Source organism: Cottoperca gobio, chromosome 4 (genome assembly GCF_900634415.1).
Source record: "Cottoperca gobio chromosome 4, fCotGob3.1, whole genome shotgun sequence".
Lineage (NCBI taxonomy): Eukaryota > Metazoa > Chordata > Actinopteri > Perciformes > Bovichtidae > Cottoperca > Cottoperca gobio.
The window spans coordinates 4,088,580-4,106,480 of record NC_041358.1 but is presented as its reverse complement, the minus strand read 5'-3'; the positions used below and the strand labels follow the sequence as shown (position 1 = coordinate 4,106,480).

Below are 17,901 nucleotides of genomic sequence, written 5' to 3'. Positions count from 1 at the left end.
AGTTACCTGGCTGCAAGTGTAAGCAATATCATTAGTTAAAATGTGCTCACTGGTTGTGCTTGCTGAGACAGAAGTGGAGCCTTCATAAAGGTTATTACTTAACACCTGTGCTTATCCTGCTATGAGAGATCAAATGCCATGTAGAAAGGTTTACACAGTAACAAGTGGACAGATATTTAATCATACAGAAACACTAGTAAATTAGTAAGTGCTGTAAATTAGCACAACTAGTAAATGCACTCCTGTATCCACACCAAAATAACTAAATCAGCTCACCTGAGGAAAATAAGTACAATGTGCATTTTAGTTATTTCCTCTGTTTTGTTATTTCTTTTGTCACGAAAACGTTAGAGAAGCTAGAACAAGTGTTGATAGATAATACCGCAGCGCCATCTCGTGGTTTTCTGTTCGCACGACACAGCTGACGCTCGTGCTGCGTTCAAGATACATACTCCGGCTGTCTCGTGCGAATGGCCCGCGGCGCGAAGACATTAGTCTAACGAGGTAATCATTAACTGCACTATTAATTTGCGTTTTAGTGAGTAGTTGGTAATGGCAACACACAAAGAAACTCTTCAGTGGAAAACGACAATTATAGTCAGCACATCACTCCAGGTAAATTAGGGGTTAACTTTTGAGTTGTCAAACATTTAAAATGTAGGTTTTAGATGTCGGTTAAATAAATAACGTAGAATATGGGTTTGCTAGCTATCTAGCTAGCTTAGCAAATCCACCAAAAGCAAAACGCAAATTGTGCGTTAATAACAATTGATTAAATATTACACATTCAACGGTGTCTGGCTTTAACAGAATGTAGAGGCTATGTTAATGCAATGATCTTTGTTTTACCAGGACCATGACACAAACAGGATGCTCAGTGCACAGGGGCACCGAATCAGATTGTCAGACGGTGTTGAGTCCGGAGCTTATATTTTTCCTCTGTCGGGTAAACCTGCTGTATTTTCTGCTGTTGGATAACCCCATTATCTTTAACACGAACCCTATAGAGCCCTATCAATACACTTACTTTATTAAACCCAGTAACATTATACAATAAAAAAAACTTGGCATAAACACAGCTAGTACTTGTATAGGCAGCCTGCTATTGGATCCTTACCTCAACTTGAAAACAGACCACAATTATTAATTAGTTATTATATTCTGTGATGGATGTTGTGGCCAAAGTAAGACTCACAGTAAACAAGATATGCCATTTTTGTTTAGTTGAATAAAGTTGATAATTATAACTATTTGTCTAGGTACTGCATTTCTGTTGGTTGGCCCTCAAGACCTCCTTGAGCATTTTGAGGAATCTGGACTCATAGAGAGGATACAGATGTTTGTGCAAGTACACCGCAACAGCTTTCTACTTCTATTTGCCCCCTTTAATGGGAAAAAGGAATTGGAAATGTTGTCGGTGCTTCAACACAGGTATGCAGTATGTCTTTTCTAAGTTGTTACCTGGAAGGAAGTTACCCTCTTGTTTTGCTTGACTGGTTACATACTGTAGGTGTTGTGATTAAAATATTGACATTATTTGTCTCTTTCAGATTCTTTGGCAGCAATCTCAGGATCCTGCCCGTGCGAAACAATGCTGAGATTGTCAAAGGAATGTTGACAATTGCCAAGGTAAAGATAGAGGCCGTGCACAACAGTTATTTGGTCATTTTGGATGATAACTTAGACATGCTATTGTTCCCTTGTGATACTTTGAAGTTAGCTATGGCTCATTTGTCTGCAGGCCACCAGTAAGCCCCATGTAGACAGTATCCGCGACCGGATGTCTCTGGCTCGGGCTCACATCATTGAAAGCAGTCCTGTGTGGGAGATGCTGAGAGAAATTCTATAAAGCTCAGCAAATGATCTCACATTTTTTCACACACTTCACACTTATTGTTTTGTTTTATTTGATGCTAATCTGTACAAACGTTACTTTGTGAATATACCAAAGCAAATTTAAAAGATGTGTTTCAATATATCAGCATTCTGTTCCATTATTTTGACAATGACATTGGCTTAGAAAACAAGAAATATTATTCAATACATGTTTTTTGTATCAGTCAAACCGAGCAAATAAAATAAAACAGTGTTTATAAAAATAACCTAACGGCTGAAGTGACACTTGAGCACCTCAAATTAGTTTTGGATCTTCAGCTTTTCCTCTGTGATCTCTTCGATACGGACTATAAGACTCTCCATCAGGTCAAATGTCACCAAAGCACTCTGCAACACCTGTAACACATGAAACAATGTGTCAACTGTCAGCTATTTTGAAAAGTCAAAATAAAAAAGAGTTAGAAAGACAGTTTCTGTACCTGGTGCTGGACCTCGGGGGACATGTCGGACATCTTCTCATGTTTCACTGTTATGCTTTTGACTAATCTGCTGGATCTGGCAGCATCTCTGGCTTCTGGAGAGGAAAATAGAGATAGTTCACAGTCTATTGTTCAGTTATCTGTGCAAGGTTATTTCAATGTCATTTTGTTACACAGATTAGGAGTTATACCCTTTGCTTTCATCTTTTGATCCTCCCGCAGTGCCTTTAGTTCAGAGGCATAATATCCTCTCGATATGCTGATACACACACGCAGCAGTTTTAGGTAGTCGTCTTTGATCCTGCACAGCTCTTCCCACACAGTCTGAAGGTAGGAGGAGTAGATTAGCTTTGCATTAACCAGGTTGGTTGGCAAAATATTAAATTAAACTGACTTACAGAGCTCCTCAGGATTGTGTCCCTGATAAGGAGGTAGCGTAGAAGGTTCAGGCTCTCCATTATCCTGGAGAAACAAAGACAGGATATTGTTTAATGGCTCAGTCTGTGTCCCAGTTCTCACAATTACAGACAGTAAGTACAGTGTTGTCTTTGAATCTCTGTAGGAAAGCCAAGATGCAAGAAAGTTGTAAGTGTAGCAACAGAGGTCTGAAACTAAATTAGATCTGAATCGTTATTATTCAGCTTAACCCTTGTGCTTCTGTTTTTTTAAAACAACAGTGTCATTACGTAAACAAACTGGCATAAATAAATGAATAAATATTAGGAAGTTATGATCAGGACTGATGTTGGTTAAAAAAAAATGTACTTAGTGAAAGGAAAGGAATATTAACATATAGTCATTTTTATAGCAGTTTTAGGAAGGGGACATTTTTATCCTCCAAGGTCACAAATGGAAGTTTTTTATCTGACACTGCACAAAGAAATAATATCAATGTTGCTAATCCTTGATATATCCCAGACTGAAAAGATAATCCTCCTAGCATCAGTATACAGAAAACAATTGAGTTTTCATAACAATAGTGGCATTTTGCAAACAATCTGTTAGTTAAAAGATTTACTTGATTGAAATTGGAAAATAACATTAGTATATCATTTTATGGCCGTTCTTTTGATGCAACCATTTTTATTTTCTAAGGACATCAGAACAAAGTGAGACACAAGGGTTCATCTTAGTTGTAGATTTAGGTTTTTATATATTTTATTTATGCCAAAACATACCGGAGATATATATCTAGAGCTCGCATCTTTTGTTCATATGTGGTTTGTGACTAAATAAGGCCCCTATTTGAAGAACTTCTGACTGGTGACTGTTTCTCAGATAGCCAGACTGTCACTGAGGGACTTCTCCCAGACTGCATTGCCTCCAGTCTGGCAAAAAATGTGTGGCATGCTTTGGCAAATGTAAGTTATCTGTAGTTAAAAGTAAAACAAGCAGACCTGTCTGTGTGTTAAACTGTTGTTCATGTTACTTACCTGTCCATACTGTTAAGCAAATCTGTCTCAGGACCTTGTGGGAAACACAGCACCAGTCCCAACAACGAGAGAAGCTCCTCCCCCAGGAACCATTTATTGGCATTACCCGGCTGGAGGAGAGTTAACATAGATTAAACACCTTCAAATAAAATCACCAGTTCACACACAGTCTACACTCAACAAGACTAAGGTTAAATACAGTGGCGGGATCTTCAAACATGTTCTTAAACATAGTAATATGACGCTTGTAAGGCCAAGTCTTCTTTTATCTCACCTCCATAGAAGATTCAACTTGATTCCTGATGTTCTTTATTATGTAACTCTCTACTCCTGCATGGTGGCTGGTTTTCAACATGCACCTGCAACAGAAAATATGACTTTTGTTAAGAGTTCAGACCAAAATAAAAAAAATGTAGCTGCAGAAAATACTAAAAGAAACAGCAAAGAAAAATAAAACATAAATATAAATAAATCTCTGTTAAATGGAGTTGTATAAAAAGCTGCAATATTTTAACACTGGACCACATTAAGTGTGATGTATTGTTAAAAAGTAGGAAAATGTTTGGATTAGACAATGAATGTATTAAAAAAATGAAAACGTGCCAAAAATGTGAGTATTCAGTTAATAAGATAACCTATAAACATCCATATACAGTATATCTCAAAAGTGAGTACACCCTTTAGATTTTTGCAAATATTCTGTTATATCCTTTCAGGGGATAACATTATCCTACTGAAACTTTGATATAACTTAAAGTAGTCAGTGTGCTGCTTGAATAACAGTATAGATTTATTGTCCTTTGAAAATTACTCAGTACACAGCTGTTAATGTCTAAACAGCTGGCAACAAAAGTGAGTACACCCCATAGTGAACATGTCTAAATTGTGCCCAAAGTGTCAATATTTTGTGTGACCACCATTGTTATCTAGCACTGCTTTAACCCTCCTGGGCATGGAATTCACCAGAGCTGCACAGGTTGCTTCTGGAATCTTCTTCCACTCCTCCACGACGACATCACGGAGCGCACGGATGTTGGACACCTTGCACTCCTCCACCTTCCTCTTGAGGATGCCCCACATGTGCTCAATTGGGTTTAGGTCTGGAGACATACTTGGCCAGTCCATCACCTTAACCTTCAGCTTCTTCAGCAAGGCCGTTGTCATCTTGGAGGTGTGTTTAGGGTCATTATCATGTTGGAAAACTGCCCTACGGCCCAGTTTCCGAAGAGAGGGGATCATGCTCTGCTGCAGGATGTCACAGTATATATTGGAATTCATGTGTCCCTCAATGAAATGCAGCTCCCCAGTGCCGGCAGCACTCATGCAGCCCCAGACCATGATGCTGCCACCACCATGCTTGACTGTAGGCAAAACACATTTGTCTTGGTACTCCTCACCAGGGTGCCGCCACACACGCCGGACACCATCTGACCCAAACAGGTTTATTTTGGTCTCATCAGACCACAGGACATGGTTCCAGTAACTCATGTTCTTGGATTCATTGTCTTCAGCAAACTGTTTGCGGGCTTTCTTATGCATCGGTTTCAGAAGGGGCTTCTGTCTGGGGCGACGGCCATACAAACCGATTTGATGCAGTGTGCGGCGTATGGTCTGGGCACTGACAGGCTGACATCCCACTTCTGCAACCTCTGCAGCAATGCTGGAAGCACTCGCACGTCTATTTTTGGAAACCAACCTCTGGATATGACGCTGAGCACGTGGACTCAACTTCTTTGGTCGACCCTGGCGAGGCCTGTTCCGAGTGGAACCTGTCCTGGAAAACCGCTGTATGATCTTAGCCACTGTGCTGCAACTCATTTTCATGGTGTTGGCAATCTTCTTATAGCCAAGGCCATCTTTGTGAAGCGCAATAATCCTTTTTTTCAGCCGCTCAGAGAGTTCCTTGCCATGAGGTGCCATGTTGTCCAGCATTCAGAGAGAATTGTGCCCAAAACACCAAATTTAACAGCCCTGCTTATCATTTACACCTGAATCCTTGTAACACTAACGAGTCACATGACACCAGGGCGGGAAAACAACATCATTGGGCACAATTAGGACATGTTCACTATGGGGTGTACTCACTTTTGTTGCCAGCTGTTTAAACATTAACAGCTGTGTACTGAGTAATTTTCAAAGGACAATAAATCTATACTGTTATTCAAGCAGCACACTGACTACTTCAAGTTATATCAAAGTTTCAGTAGGATAATGTTATCCCCTGAAAGGATATAACAGAATATTTGCAAAAATCTAAAGGGTGTACTCACTTTTGAGATATACTGTATATATATATATATATAGAAGATACTAAATACATTTGACAGTGGAATATGTGCTATTGACACACATGAGCGTTTAATATTTTCTTCCGTCTCTGATGATTCTCTCACCTGAAGAACTTGTACTTTGCTTCGACCTCTAATTTATCGATGAAGAGCTGTAAAACCTTTAGTCCTGATTCTCTCTGGGGAAGCAGTGATCACACCAAAAAGCAAATTTAATAAATTGTTATATTTCAAAGTAGCACAGATGCATTCCTCATCAAGCACATTTGGATACTCACCAAATGTTGCATTGGGCAGTCGGTAAGAACTTGCCGCAGGTTCTGTGAATTTCAGCACAACACAAGTCACTGATTGGTCAAAAGGACTGAAATAGTGGATATGTAATTTTCTTCCACTAGAGGTCTCTCAATCAAAACAAAAGAAGGAGTTTGATGGCATGGTGAAGTAGTGTGGAATCATGGGAGTTGTTGTTTTCAGCTTCTCCCCTAACTGCGAACATCTGCTCAGCTTGTTTCTCTGATAACTTTAGATCCAGACGTCTGATGACTGAAATCCTTCACTCGGTTAAAATATGTAAAGATGTGGCTTAAAACTGGTATAAAAAGTAAACATTTAGGATGGACAACCACAACGCTGACGCATGTGCAAAGGTGACCAAATGAAACGCACCAAAACCTTGATTTAAATGACAGATGTCTCCGGTTGATTGTTGGAATCATTAGGGATTATGTAAAACCACAACTCAACAATATATTACACAGGTCTGGTCATTTTTAGACATTTTAATGCCGAAATGTTTCATATACCTTTCTGTATAATTTGAGTCAGCTAAATCAGCATGCAGACTGGTATTTTTAAAATTACATTATTATCAAATCTTCGTAAAGTTAAAGCCCAATCCTACAACCCATCTACGGTTTGAATCAGAAGTCTCATCACTGGTATACGCCCTGCAGATAAACTGCTGAGGCTGGTGCTTGCCGTACCTGTGGTACACAATAGAAGCTCTTCAGTTCCTGTAGACTCACTGGAATGCCGTTGTCCTGCACATTTTCCAAGCTCTTTGTATACAGTGCCTGAGGGAAAATACACAATTAGGCCCATAATAAATGACCTCAACTTTTTGCTTTCGTACTTTGACTGATTACATCTCTAAGACTGTTTCTGCATGCAGATGTGTTCTCACCAGTCCTTTGAGCAAGTGTGATTCCTTTTTGCTGTTGAAGAAACAAGATTATTGATTGCTCTATAAAATCAACCATTTAAAAACGATAACTATATTCAGTTGATATTGTACTGACTGCATACCTACTGAGTAGTTGATTGGTGTATTCCATGTTGCATTGAAGAACAAATACTGGACTGGAACAGTAGGAAACAGTACAATGTAAATGGTTTGTCTCAAGACAGTAAACATGAACAGTCTCCTCTGTGACTGTCAGTGAATGCAACATCAGTCTGACCACATTTATGACTTTCACCTGAATACTGCTGGAAAGCTGTCGATGGTGATGAGCTGGACAAACAGTAGATAAGCCAGACAAGCTCTGGACTCCTTGGACTCACTGCTGTCCATCTGGGAGCTTTTCTTCAGAGGGCTGAAGAACAGGATCTCTGACAAGGACTCTTGGATTGCAGGAAGTGTGACCTGCATTGATGCACAGGGACATTTAATCACGATAGACTCCATCCATTGTTCGACTGCTTTCCCATTGATAGAAATGGAAGAAAAACTCGCTCTTACCATTATCTCTGTTGCAAAGTGCCACAGTGAGGATTGTCTGTCCCGGTTCAGTTCAGCCTCAAGCAAAGGCTCCCTCAAGCTCCTCATGCAGCTGCAGATAATCATAACCAAGCTTTACAATAGTTTTATCATAAGTGCTTCTACTTCCACGATTCTTATTTTAAGGTGAGACACTACAGGCAAAAACATGTTTTCTTTCAAGCTATTTTGCTCCCATACATATTCAAAACATCCAATATACACATTTAGGTATTTATTTGACTAACTTTGTTTATTTGCGTCTGTAGATTTCTCCTAAATTCCCCAAAAGTTAGTGTTAGATAATGCCTCATTTGCATATTTAATCATAACATTTTAGAAAACTAATTGTCTTAATGTAAGTAATCAGCTGAGGAAGCTTCATGGGGATATATATATTAGTAAATGTTTTAACCTATTCATAGTCTCTTGCAAAATGTATGGGATTTTACAATACATATATTTAAAGGCCTTTTTCTCTAAATGAATTTTTCTCATCTGCGCCATAAATCTTCACTTTAGTAGCACTTACATACACCAAACTTTACGTTTCATTCTCTATGTTGTGAAGGTTTTTACAGAGGGCTTTAAAAAAGCTTTCACTAATATGTGAACAAAATGTATGTTGAACCTGGCTATGTATGAAAATTAGCACATCTTTACAGGTCATTTACTTAGATAATGCCTAATTTGTATATTTGAACCTACCATTTCAGAAAAGTTGTAATACAAAATATAATTTTCTTAATGTAAGTAATTAAGTTGGGAAGTGTCATGGTGATATCTATTAGTTAAAATAAAAACCCTATCCACCTGTAGTGTCTCCCCTTAACCTCATACTAAAACGAAAGGTGGTTTTCTTTACTACCATAGAAGAAAAAACTACACTACAAGATAAGTAACAATGCAAGAAGTTAACACAAATAAATAATAATAATAATAATAATGATAAACAAAGAAAAGTGAAAGTGCTCTGCTTTTAACTCAAACAAAAACCTACAACTTGAGAAGCTCAGTCCTTAGCTCCTCATCCTCAGAGGTGTTGTGGTTTCCATTCTTCCTCTTCACCTCCTCTATGAAGGGCTTTGTAAACACAGCCAAGGCTTTGTAGCAGCGACACAGACCGTACTCATCAGCCTCCTCCTGCTGCCGGGTGTAAGGCACAGGCAGGCGGGACAACTGCTTCTGCAGGGCGGCGAGAGCCAGGCCCATACAAGCTGCCTTTCTGTCATCCAGCTGAAGCAGCACTTTTCAAGACACAATAATGTTGTTTGCATTAATGTACAGCAGGGGGAGCCAAACCTCTTCTTATTGGCTTGATAACCAGTAAGCCATCCCGGAATACATAGAGGGAGTAAGACTTATACAGAGAGGGAGTAAGACTTATAAGTCTTACTCCCTCTCTGTATAAGTCTTACTCCCTCTATGTATAAGTCTTACTCCCTCTATATATAAGTCTTACTCCCTCTATATATAAGTCTTACTCCCTCTCTGTATAAGTCTTACTCCCTCTACGTATAAGTCTTACTCCCTCTATATATATATAGAGGGAGTAAGACTTATACATAGAGGGAGTAAGACTTATACAGAGAGGGAGTAAGACTTATATATAGAGGGAGTAAGACTTATACAGAGAGGGAGTAAGACTTATATATAGAGGGAGTAAGACTTATACATAGAGGGAGTAAGACTTATACATAGAGGGAGTAAGACTTATATATAGAGGGAGTAAGACTTATATATAGAGGGAGTAAGACTTATACAGAGAGGGAGTAAGACTTATACAGAGAGGGAGTAAGACTTATACATAGAGGGAGTAAGACTTATATATAGAGGGAGTAAGACTTATACAGAGAGGGAGTAAGACTTATATATAGAGGGAGTAAGACTTATACATAGAGGGAGTAAGACTTATATATAGAGGGAGTAAGACTTATACAGAGAGGGAGTAAGACTTATATATAGAGGGAGTAAGACTTATACATAGAGGAAGTAAGACTTATACATAGAGGGAGTAAGACTTATACAGAGAGGGAGTAAGACTTATACAGAGAGGGAGTAAGACTTATACATAGAGGGAGTAAGACTTATATATAGAGGGAGTAAGATTTATACAGAGAGGGAGTAAGACTTATATATAGAGGGAGTAAGACTTATACAGAGAGGGAGTAAGACTTATACATAGAGGGAGTAAGACTTATACAGAGAGGGAGTAAGACTTATATATAGAGGGAGTAAGACTTATATATAGAGGGAGTAAGACTTATACAGAGAGGGAGTAAGACTTATATATAGAGGGAGTAAGACGTATACAGAGAGGGAGTAAGACTTATACATAGAGGGAGTAAGACTTATACAGAGAGGGAGTAAGACATATATAGAGGGAGTAAGACTTATACAGAGAGGGAGTAAGACTTATACATAGAGGGAGTAAGACTTATATATAGAGGGAGTAAGACTTATACAGAGAGGGAGTAAGACTTATATATAGAGGGAGTAAGACTTATACAGAGAGGGAGTAAGACTTATACAGAGAGGGAGTAAGACTTATACATAGAGGGAGTAAGACTTATACATAGAGGGAGTAAGACTTATACAGAGAGGGAGTAAGACTTATATATAGAGGGAGTAAGACTTATACAGAGAGGGAGTAAGACTTATATATAGAGGGAGTAAGACTTATACAGAGAGGGAGTAAGACTTATATATAGAGGGAGTAAGACTTATACAGAGAGGGAGTAAGACTTATACAGAGAGGGAGTAAGACTTATACATAGAGGGAGTAAGACTTATATATAGAGGGAGTAAGACTTATACATAGAGGGAGTAAGACTTATATATAGAGGGAGTAAGACTTATACAGAGAGGGAGTAAGACTTATATATAGAGGGAGTAAGATTATATAGAGGGAGTAAGACTTATATATAGAGAGAGTAAGACTTATACAGAGAGGGAGTAAGACTTATACAGACAGGGAGTAAGACTTACACTCAGTTGCCGGGCTATTAGCTTCAAAGCCAAAACTAATACAACAGTCCTGCGATAAATCCTCTCTTTACAAAGGTGAAGTTGAATTGTTGTTGAAAGGTGTTGATTCACCTTTATGGTCATTTTGGAGGCTGCTGATGAATTGTATTGCATTATACTGACAGGTGTTTCTATCATGTTATCCACCCCAGTTAAATCAAGCTAATAACAGAAACCCCTCTCCTCTACTAATACACACATCCATTGAGCTACATGATTGATAATGTTCCCGGACGTTGCACATGCTTCATAGAAAAGACATGTGAACCCTCATGCCTCACTTTAGATAAGTTGCTCTGATGACAAAAATGTCTGTGTCAGAAAATGAGGTATTCATATTAGTTTTCCACCTTCACTACTATAAATGACCAAAGCAAGTGTTTGTAACGTGTCTTGATAACTCATCCCCAAGTTAAAGTAAAGCTTCATTAAAGAGTCTCTATCCATATCTATCTACAACCAACGAGAAGTGCCTTCCGCAGGTGGCGGCTGGAATTATGACTTGGCCTTGTGCACTGCAAAATGTTTTATTTAATGTGTGCCCGTGAATTAATCAAAACATGGGAACGAGTGAATTAAATTGAGGTAAGATATTATATCTTGGGAACACAAGTTAGTGAATCGTGGATATATATTGTTTCTCTCAATGGTCAATGACTGTATTATGTCTCTGCTAGTTAAAGACGTGTGAGTAGGTAATAGCAGCGCATCAAGTCTTGTGTTACCTGTTTGAAGATGTGGAACAAGGGCTAAGATGGTCTCAGAAATGGCCCCTGGATCAATGTCTTCAATGAGTTCATGTAAGCTATGCAGGAGTTTATCCGGGCTGCAAGTCTACACAACAGAACAGACAGTAAGCTTGATGTATAGGGACAATGTGTCATTCTGTAGATGGATTGTTTGTACCCACCCTGGTCAGGTGTGTGATGGCAGCCTGGCACTGATCAAGTCTCTTCTCTTGTTTAACCACTTTGTTTACAAGCGGTGCCATGAGAACACAACCCATAGACTTCACGATCCCCTATAAGGGCAAGAGAAAACAATCACTATACTTATAACCTATGTGTGTAATAGTGGATGTTATGTACATATTCATTCATACACATTTATCTATTATGCAAACATTATTTACATTTATTAAATGGTTAACGTGTAGTCTATTTTCACATTGTTTGCATGTTCTGTTGAACTGGAGTGCACTGACTAGTTCAGACTAATTATCTACCAACAAGGCTCTAATGCCTTTCTCAAAAGAAAAGTGACAGCCACATACTACATCATGGGCATGCAGCTTCTATTGAATGCTCTCGCTTTAAAAAGCCTCTCCCTCCATGTCCAAGTTGTATTCTCTATGTCCATGTTCAAAGCCGGAGATTTCTCATTTGATAATCAATCCTTTGAACCCCTGGAGACTCCTTTGGCCTCAGAAAGACGACGGAGTAAGAAATGACACATGCTTCTAAAAGTACGTTGCACACAACATGCAGGAAGTGTGGAGAGATGGGACAACCCAAGGGCACTTAGAGGAGTGCCGTATTGAAGAGGGTTATCAGTGGAGCGAGAAATCAGACTGAATATCTGCTTGTTTCCTCCCTGCACCTCCAGGTCAGGAGGTCAGCAGGCACAGAGCAGTGGCTGCATGTTAATGTTCAGCATAGCTCGGGAGCTGCTGTTCGCTTCAGTAGCGATGTGTCTGTTGTTGCTCAGGAGGCTGCAGTGTGACTGCGTTTGTGCTTTTAGTGCTGTATGACAGATAAACACTGAATGTCACTGTCACTTCAGATGTGTATGGTGTCAGTACTACTAGTCAGGATAGAAGATGGTGCAAATCTGTGTTGGTGGTGGAGGAGAAATACCTGGTTTTTTTCATCTTGAAGGAATGTCAGTAGTTTTGCACCGTCGCCCTCGGAGAGACAGGCAGATCCCAAATTCTTGAACTGCTGGTAGTCCTCCGGCTTCAACTCGTCTTCTGGACTATTTTGCTAAATACAAGATGGAGGCAGAACACCTGTTAGTTGTCAACAAATGTCAGCATCTTTCTATTCCTCCAATAAACCATAAGAAACAAATATTAACTAGATTATTTTACTGACATGTTTTATTTTGATTTTGATTGGCAGAGGTTGAATGTAACTAAGTACATTTACTCAAGTACAATTGTGGAGTACTTGTAGTTTACTTGAGTCTTTTCTTGCCACTTTCTTCTTCTACTCCAATACATCTCAGAGGGAAATATTATGCTTTATACTTGACTACAGCTTTAGATACTACTTACTTTACAAATAAAGATTTATGCTCACAAAACAGAGTTGAACTATAAGATTATCAGTAAAGTCATTAAAAAGCAAAAACATGTCATGGTCCCAAATTCTGAATATTTGCAGATTTTCCTTAAAATTATTTTTGCTTATTTTAATTTATTTTTAAATAATAATAATGTTGAAAGGATTTTTCACTATTCTCAGTTTTTACAAACCAAACAATTGAATAATTTATGCAGAAAATAATCAGCATAATCCATAATGAATACAAAAAAAGGTAATTGTTCAGAATGAGCTCCACCTCAACCAACTACAACAGTGAAATCATTCTTCAACTAATGCATCAGTAATACAAATCAAATGACATAATATATAAAAGTATAATAGTCAAAGTCCACATTTTTTAACCCTTATCATGATAGGTGACAATGATTATGATGGCCTCAGCTAAATTGTATTTGAGTGATAGAATATTGTTGACTTACCCATCTCCGAATTATGTCATTCACCTGATCTTCATTCATCGTCAGTGTCTCCTCAGTCCTCGCAGGCAATCCCATTATCAGTATGTCTTTATTATTCTGTGACGGCTATAGTGTCGGCACCAGTATCAAAATGACCAAATGTGTAGCTCCTGCTGTCTCGAGGGAGAGAGAGATTCTGTAAAGAACCCCGACATAAACCTCTTATCTCCCTTTGTGCTCGACGTGTAATAGGATTAAACCAGAGCACTTGTGTGTGGAGACAGAAAACGTGGAACCGTCTGGAAGGACCCAGTCCAATAACACTTTCAGTTCTGTCAAATGCATGAATAGTAATAAAGACCACAACTTTATTACACCCTGCCTGTGCTTATCTGGCACGCTCTCCTACCCACTTACACATCTTTTCATTGACATATTTGTCTAATATCCTGCACAGTAGGAGGAGATATGCCATTAAACACAGGGTGTGATCAAAATAGAAATTCATATATTTTCATATTATTATAACATATAGGAAAATGGTGCTTTAAAGGGTTAGTTTGGATTTACCAAAGTCACACACTAACTAACGAGCCAGCCGTAAACCAGTAACCTCTGTGTTCTCCACGTTAAATGTTTTTGTCAAAGGAGTCTGGTGGCTTTAAAGAGAGCACAGGTGACATCTTCAGTTCCCCGTCAGAAAGGGCTGTCTGACGGCAAGGTAACACGGTGAAAATGCTCTAAATGTAGCGTACACTTAAACTAATTATGTGGCTCAAAGAAGTTGTGCTGCTGCCCCCGTCCACAGCAGTACATTGTTTAGCTGCTCCTCTTGTCTGCGTCTCCAAACTGGGGGCGTGCCCACCGTCCTCTACTGACTATGGATAAGTAGCTCATACAACCCCTCTTCAAACTAACAGAATGATCCCTTTAAGATCCCTGCTGTCAGCACCTTGACATGAGCTTGTGTTTACCAATGTTTTGTTTTTCAAGTAAACTTTACATGAGCGCTAACCGTTGTTGAGCACCATGAGCAGCACTGGTCTGAGCCACATTGTGACTCGACAGTATAGTAGACAAATAAATCCACCTGTGAGGACTTTTCTTCATAATTAAATGGAAGAGCCTGTTGTACAGAGAAGCACATGGATTAGGAATGCCTTACCATGATTGCTTATTGACAACATATTGCTCCTCTGTGTGAGCACAAAGGCTTCAAAGGCTCGGATCACCTTTCCCCCACCATTTGCGTGTGTGTAATATAATAGAAGTACAATCACTGACTTCCTGCTCCAGCCAGACAGCTTCAGTAAAGAAGCAGCTCAAGTCCTGATTTTAGATGAATAGGGAGAGAAACGTGTTTGAACGGTTGGATTTAGCCGACATCTGCCGCTCAGGTTTGCTCTCTGTATTGCTGTGTGATGAAAGCCTTAGACAAAAGCCACAGAGCAAACACCGTACACACTGCAGCTCTCTCCTTGTTTGTCCCTGATTTTGTCATTCTTAATTGCTGGCTGACGAGGTTTCGCTTGACAGTGGATCCTGTGTACTGGAAATACAAAAGTAAATAACATCTAGGATCAGCATGTGTTCATAATATTATTTATGTCCCTCTATATTCTCTATTGCTGAAATACAGCAGATCATCTAATACAGCAAATCAGATTAATGATTTTGGAGGCTAATTATTTGAAGGAAATTGAAATACTAATGATTTTGAATTAAATTGTGCTCATTGAATTTACAGAGGAAGACTTTTGAAAGCTCCAGGTGAAGGTAGTAAGTGGGCCTTGAGTTTAAACAGCCCCACTGTGTCCAGGGTCGAAAATGAACGTTCACACTCAAATTCATTTCTATTTTATAGTTTGAAAGCAACCATGTGTAGGGAGGACCATCAGTTTTGACTTACAGCTAAATGACTGTTGAGGTCTAAAAATAAAACATTTTATTGGAATGGAATTAATTCCGCTTTTATTGTTTTATCTTTTAAAACACTGAAAACAAGCCAGAAAAAACAAGTTCAGCTTTACATGACAGATCACTGCTCCATGTTAGTAAAGATGTCGGATGCTTGATTTGCTGATATTAATTTTTCAGTAAAGAATTTCCAAATGCCCGGATGAGTGAGTAAAAAGCAGTGATCACTTTCCAACTCAGGATGGCACTGTTCGTCTGGAGGGCCAGACCAGTGGGTTCAACACCTTATGATACAGAGACAGTCGTAAAAGAAGTCTTCAGATGTTATACTAAAGTATACAATACTTAAGATTTTATACATAAATTAAAAGCACAGAAGAATTATTAGCTAAATATAATTAAAGTATTTCTCTGTAACATTGTTATTCATGACTAGATAGTTTGACCGAACAACCCACCAACTGTCATCAGATTCAGATGTTGCTAAACCCTGATTAGTGCAGGAAGTATGATGTCACCTTTCCTCCACTATGCCCCGCCCACTTCAAACCACTGCAAAGAGCGTAGAGAAAACAAATGAATAGAGAAATCTGCTATGTGAAAAAACCCAAACGTTTTGAACTTCTGCAGACGATTGTGTGTTAATGTAGGACGCCGTCACTCACACGGAGTATTGACTGACAATATAAGGGTTTGAAATCAAAGTAAACGTGCTCAGGATGCGGAATGACCACCTCCAGAGTGTCACATTTGTATTGTTATATTACTATTACTGATACCTTATGATAATGTTTGTAAAATCTTAATCTCTGTGACCAGTAAATTAAACTTTAAATCTACATTACACACTACTACTGCAAATTAAGTACTAGAGCCAGGCATAAGGGAAACAATTAGAGGAGGAACATTTGTTATTGATTTTGCATTTCAAGAATAATAATAACGCTAGTAGTTTCATTTATTGTCCAAAGTTTGTATATATTCTTGTCATTTCAACTTTATTGTCAAAAACAAAATTCAAACTAATCCTCCTCCTCTGATTTCTGTGTTCTTATGCCTGGCAACAATACTACATTTCAACAACAAACAAAAAACAAAAGAAATTCTTCCTCTCATGTTTTCCCTTTTGCCTGGCACTAATACTCTTCCATAGTATCTATAACAATGCAAAGAAAAATATATATTTCTGAGTTTGAAATGTCTCTGTTATTTTACTTTGTTGTATACTTTATTTATATATTTCTATTTATTTATGTAATTAATTACTATATTTGTTGGTTTGGCTGAGGTGTTTTCTCTTGGTTTGATAATTAAATGACATACAGCAGGGGCTAATGGCATACTGTATAGTGAGGCTTTGAATTTATATTGCAACCTGTATCATTGTTTCAAGAGATACAATATTCCTTTGGAAATGTGACCCACAATCCGCTGCTTTACACCTGTAATTTATCTTAGAGGAGCAAGTACATTTATCTGTAAGCCCTGACTTAAGTATCCATTTCCCTGAATAATTATCCTGAGCAGTCTTCAGGTTAGGTGAAGATACTGTATGACAGTCTGTGTGCTGTCAAGGCATGTGGGGAGCGGTCGGCAGTGTTCAGGCATACATGTATCTCAGGTCACTGATATCACATTTCCATTTATATTTAATTTGCTGGATGGTCTTGTATAAGTCCCAGTTCCAATACATGAGTTTAGGATCATAGTTTATTCATTTGTAAATGTTCTTTTCTCTGTTGAAACTTTGATAGTACACTATCTGCTTTTTGTGTATGTAGCTTAAGGTTTATCACATTTTGATATGTCCTGATAGAACACAAGTTACAGTGGCATTATTTGTTCTTTGATTGACAGAAGAAAAAAAAACAGGAATGAACAAGGTTGCCTGTATCATTTCAGTCATGCAGCAGATAGTGCAGTATTTATTTATGGAGCAGTCTAGTACACAAACAAGCAGCAATCCTATGAGAGCGAGATAAAGCTTCTCCATTTTTCCCTTTCCATCGCATATTTCCTTGGTGACCTCTTAGAGAGCAAGAGGTTCTAAGTGAAGTATTTATCCAGGCGGCTTCCCCGGAGGCCTCCCTCTGCACGCTGCTGCAAGCTCTCCTGTCTGCCCAAAACCTCCCCAGGCCCTGCTGTGCTTGTCAAGAAACACTGCCATGTTTAGGGCCTCTCTCAGGGGTCCTGCTTCAGCTGCACCGCTGCTTTCTGAGCCCGGCACATGAATTTGATTTTAAGATATATTGTTTTGTATAGTCCAGATTTGCTTTGTGATTGCTGCTTTACTACTTGATCTAAATCATCTCAAATTACTGAAAATGTTTCATAGTCTGAATTTGGGATTCAGTAGTAAATACCACTCTATGTAAATACTTCAGCACAAATATCATCAGGAAAACGTATTTGAAGTTATGTTTAGTTATGCAAG

At 38.7% G+C, this 17,901-nt stretch overlaps 2 protein-coding genes across 4 annotated transcripts; one reads left to right on the top strand and one right to left on the bottom strand.

The window, feature by feature from the left end:
• The first annotated feature begins 23 nt into the window (after positions 1–23).
• Positions 24–1,927, top strand: c4h1orf146 (chromosome 4 C1orf146 homolog). 3 transcript variants are annotated; one of them, XM_029429143.1, is made up of 5 exons: positions 24–90; positions 853–946; positions 1,260–1,431; positions 1,551–1,629; positions 1,742–1,927. In XM_029429143.1, the coding sequence occupies exons 2-5, from the start codon at positions 871–873 to the stop codon at positions 1,847–1,849; spliced, it is 435 nt and encodes a 144-aa protein (XP_029285003.1). In that variant the 5' UTR covers positions 24–90; positions 853–870; the 3' UTR covers positions 1,850–1,927. The 3 variants fall into 3 exon arrangements, with proteins under 3 accessions (XP_029285003.1, XP_029285002.1, XP_029285001.1); XM_029429142.1 differs by lacking the exon at positions 24–90 and adding an exon at positions 107–504; XM_029429141.1 differs by lacking the exon at positions 24–90 and adding an exon at positions 109–615.
• On the bottom strand, positions 1,884–13,610 carry LOC115006713 (glomulin-like). Its single transcript, XM_029429140.1, has 18 exons — positions 13,572–13,610; positions 12,682–12,807; positions 11,736–11,846; positions 11,551–11,659; positions 8,799–9,045; positions 7,781–7,871; positions 7,518–7,684; positions 7,345–7,398; positions 7,223–7,253; positions 7,023–7,112; positions 6,315–6,356; positions 6,142–6,215; positions 4,023–4,107; positions 3,749–3,858; positions 2,714–2,777; positions 2,507–2,639; positions 2,316–2,410; positions 1,884–2,232 (listed from the first exon to the last, which is right to left on the bottom strand). Exons 1-18 carry the CDS (start codon positions 13,608–13,610, stop codon positions 2,137–2,139), a joined length of 1,764 nt encoding a protein of 587 aa, XP_029285000.1. The 3' UTR covers positions 1,884–2,136.
• Between the last annotated feature and the right edge of the window lie 4,291 nt (positions 13,611–17,901).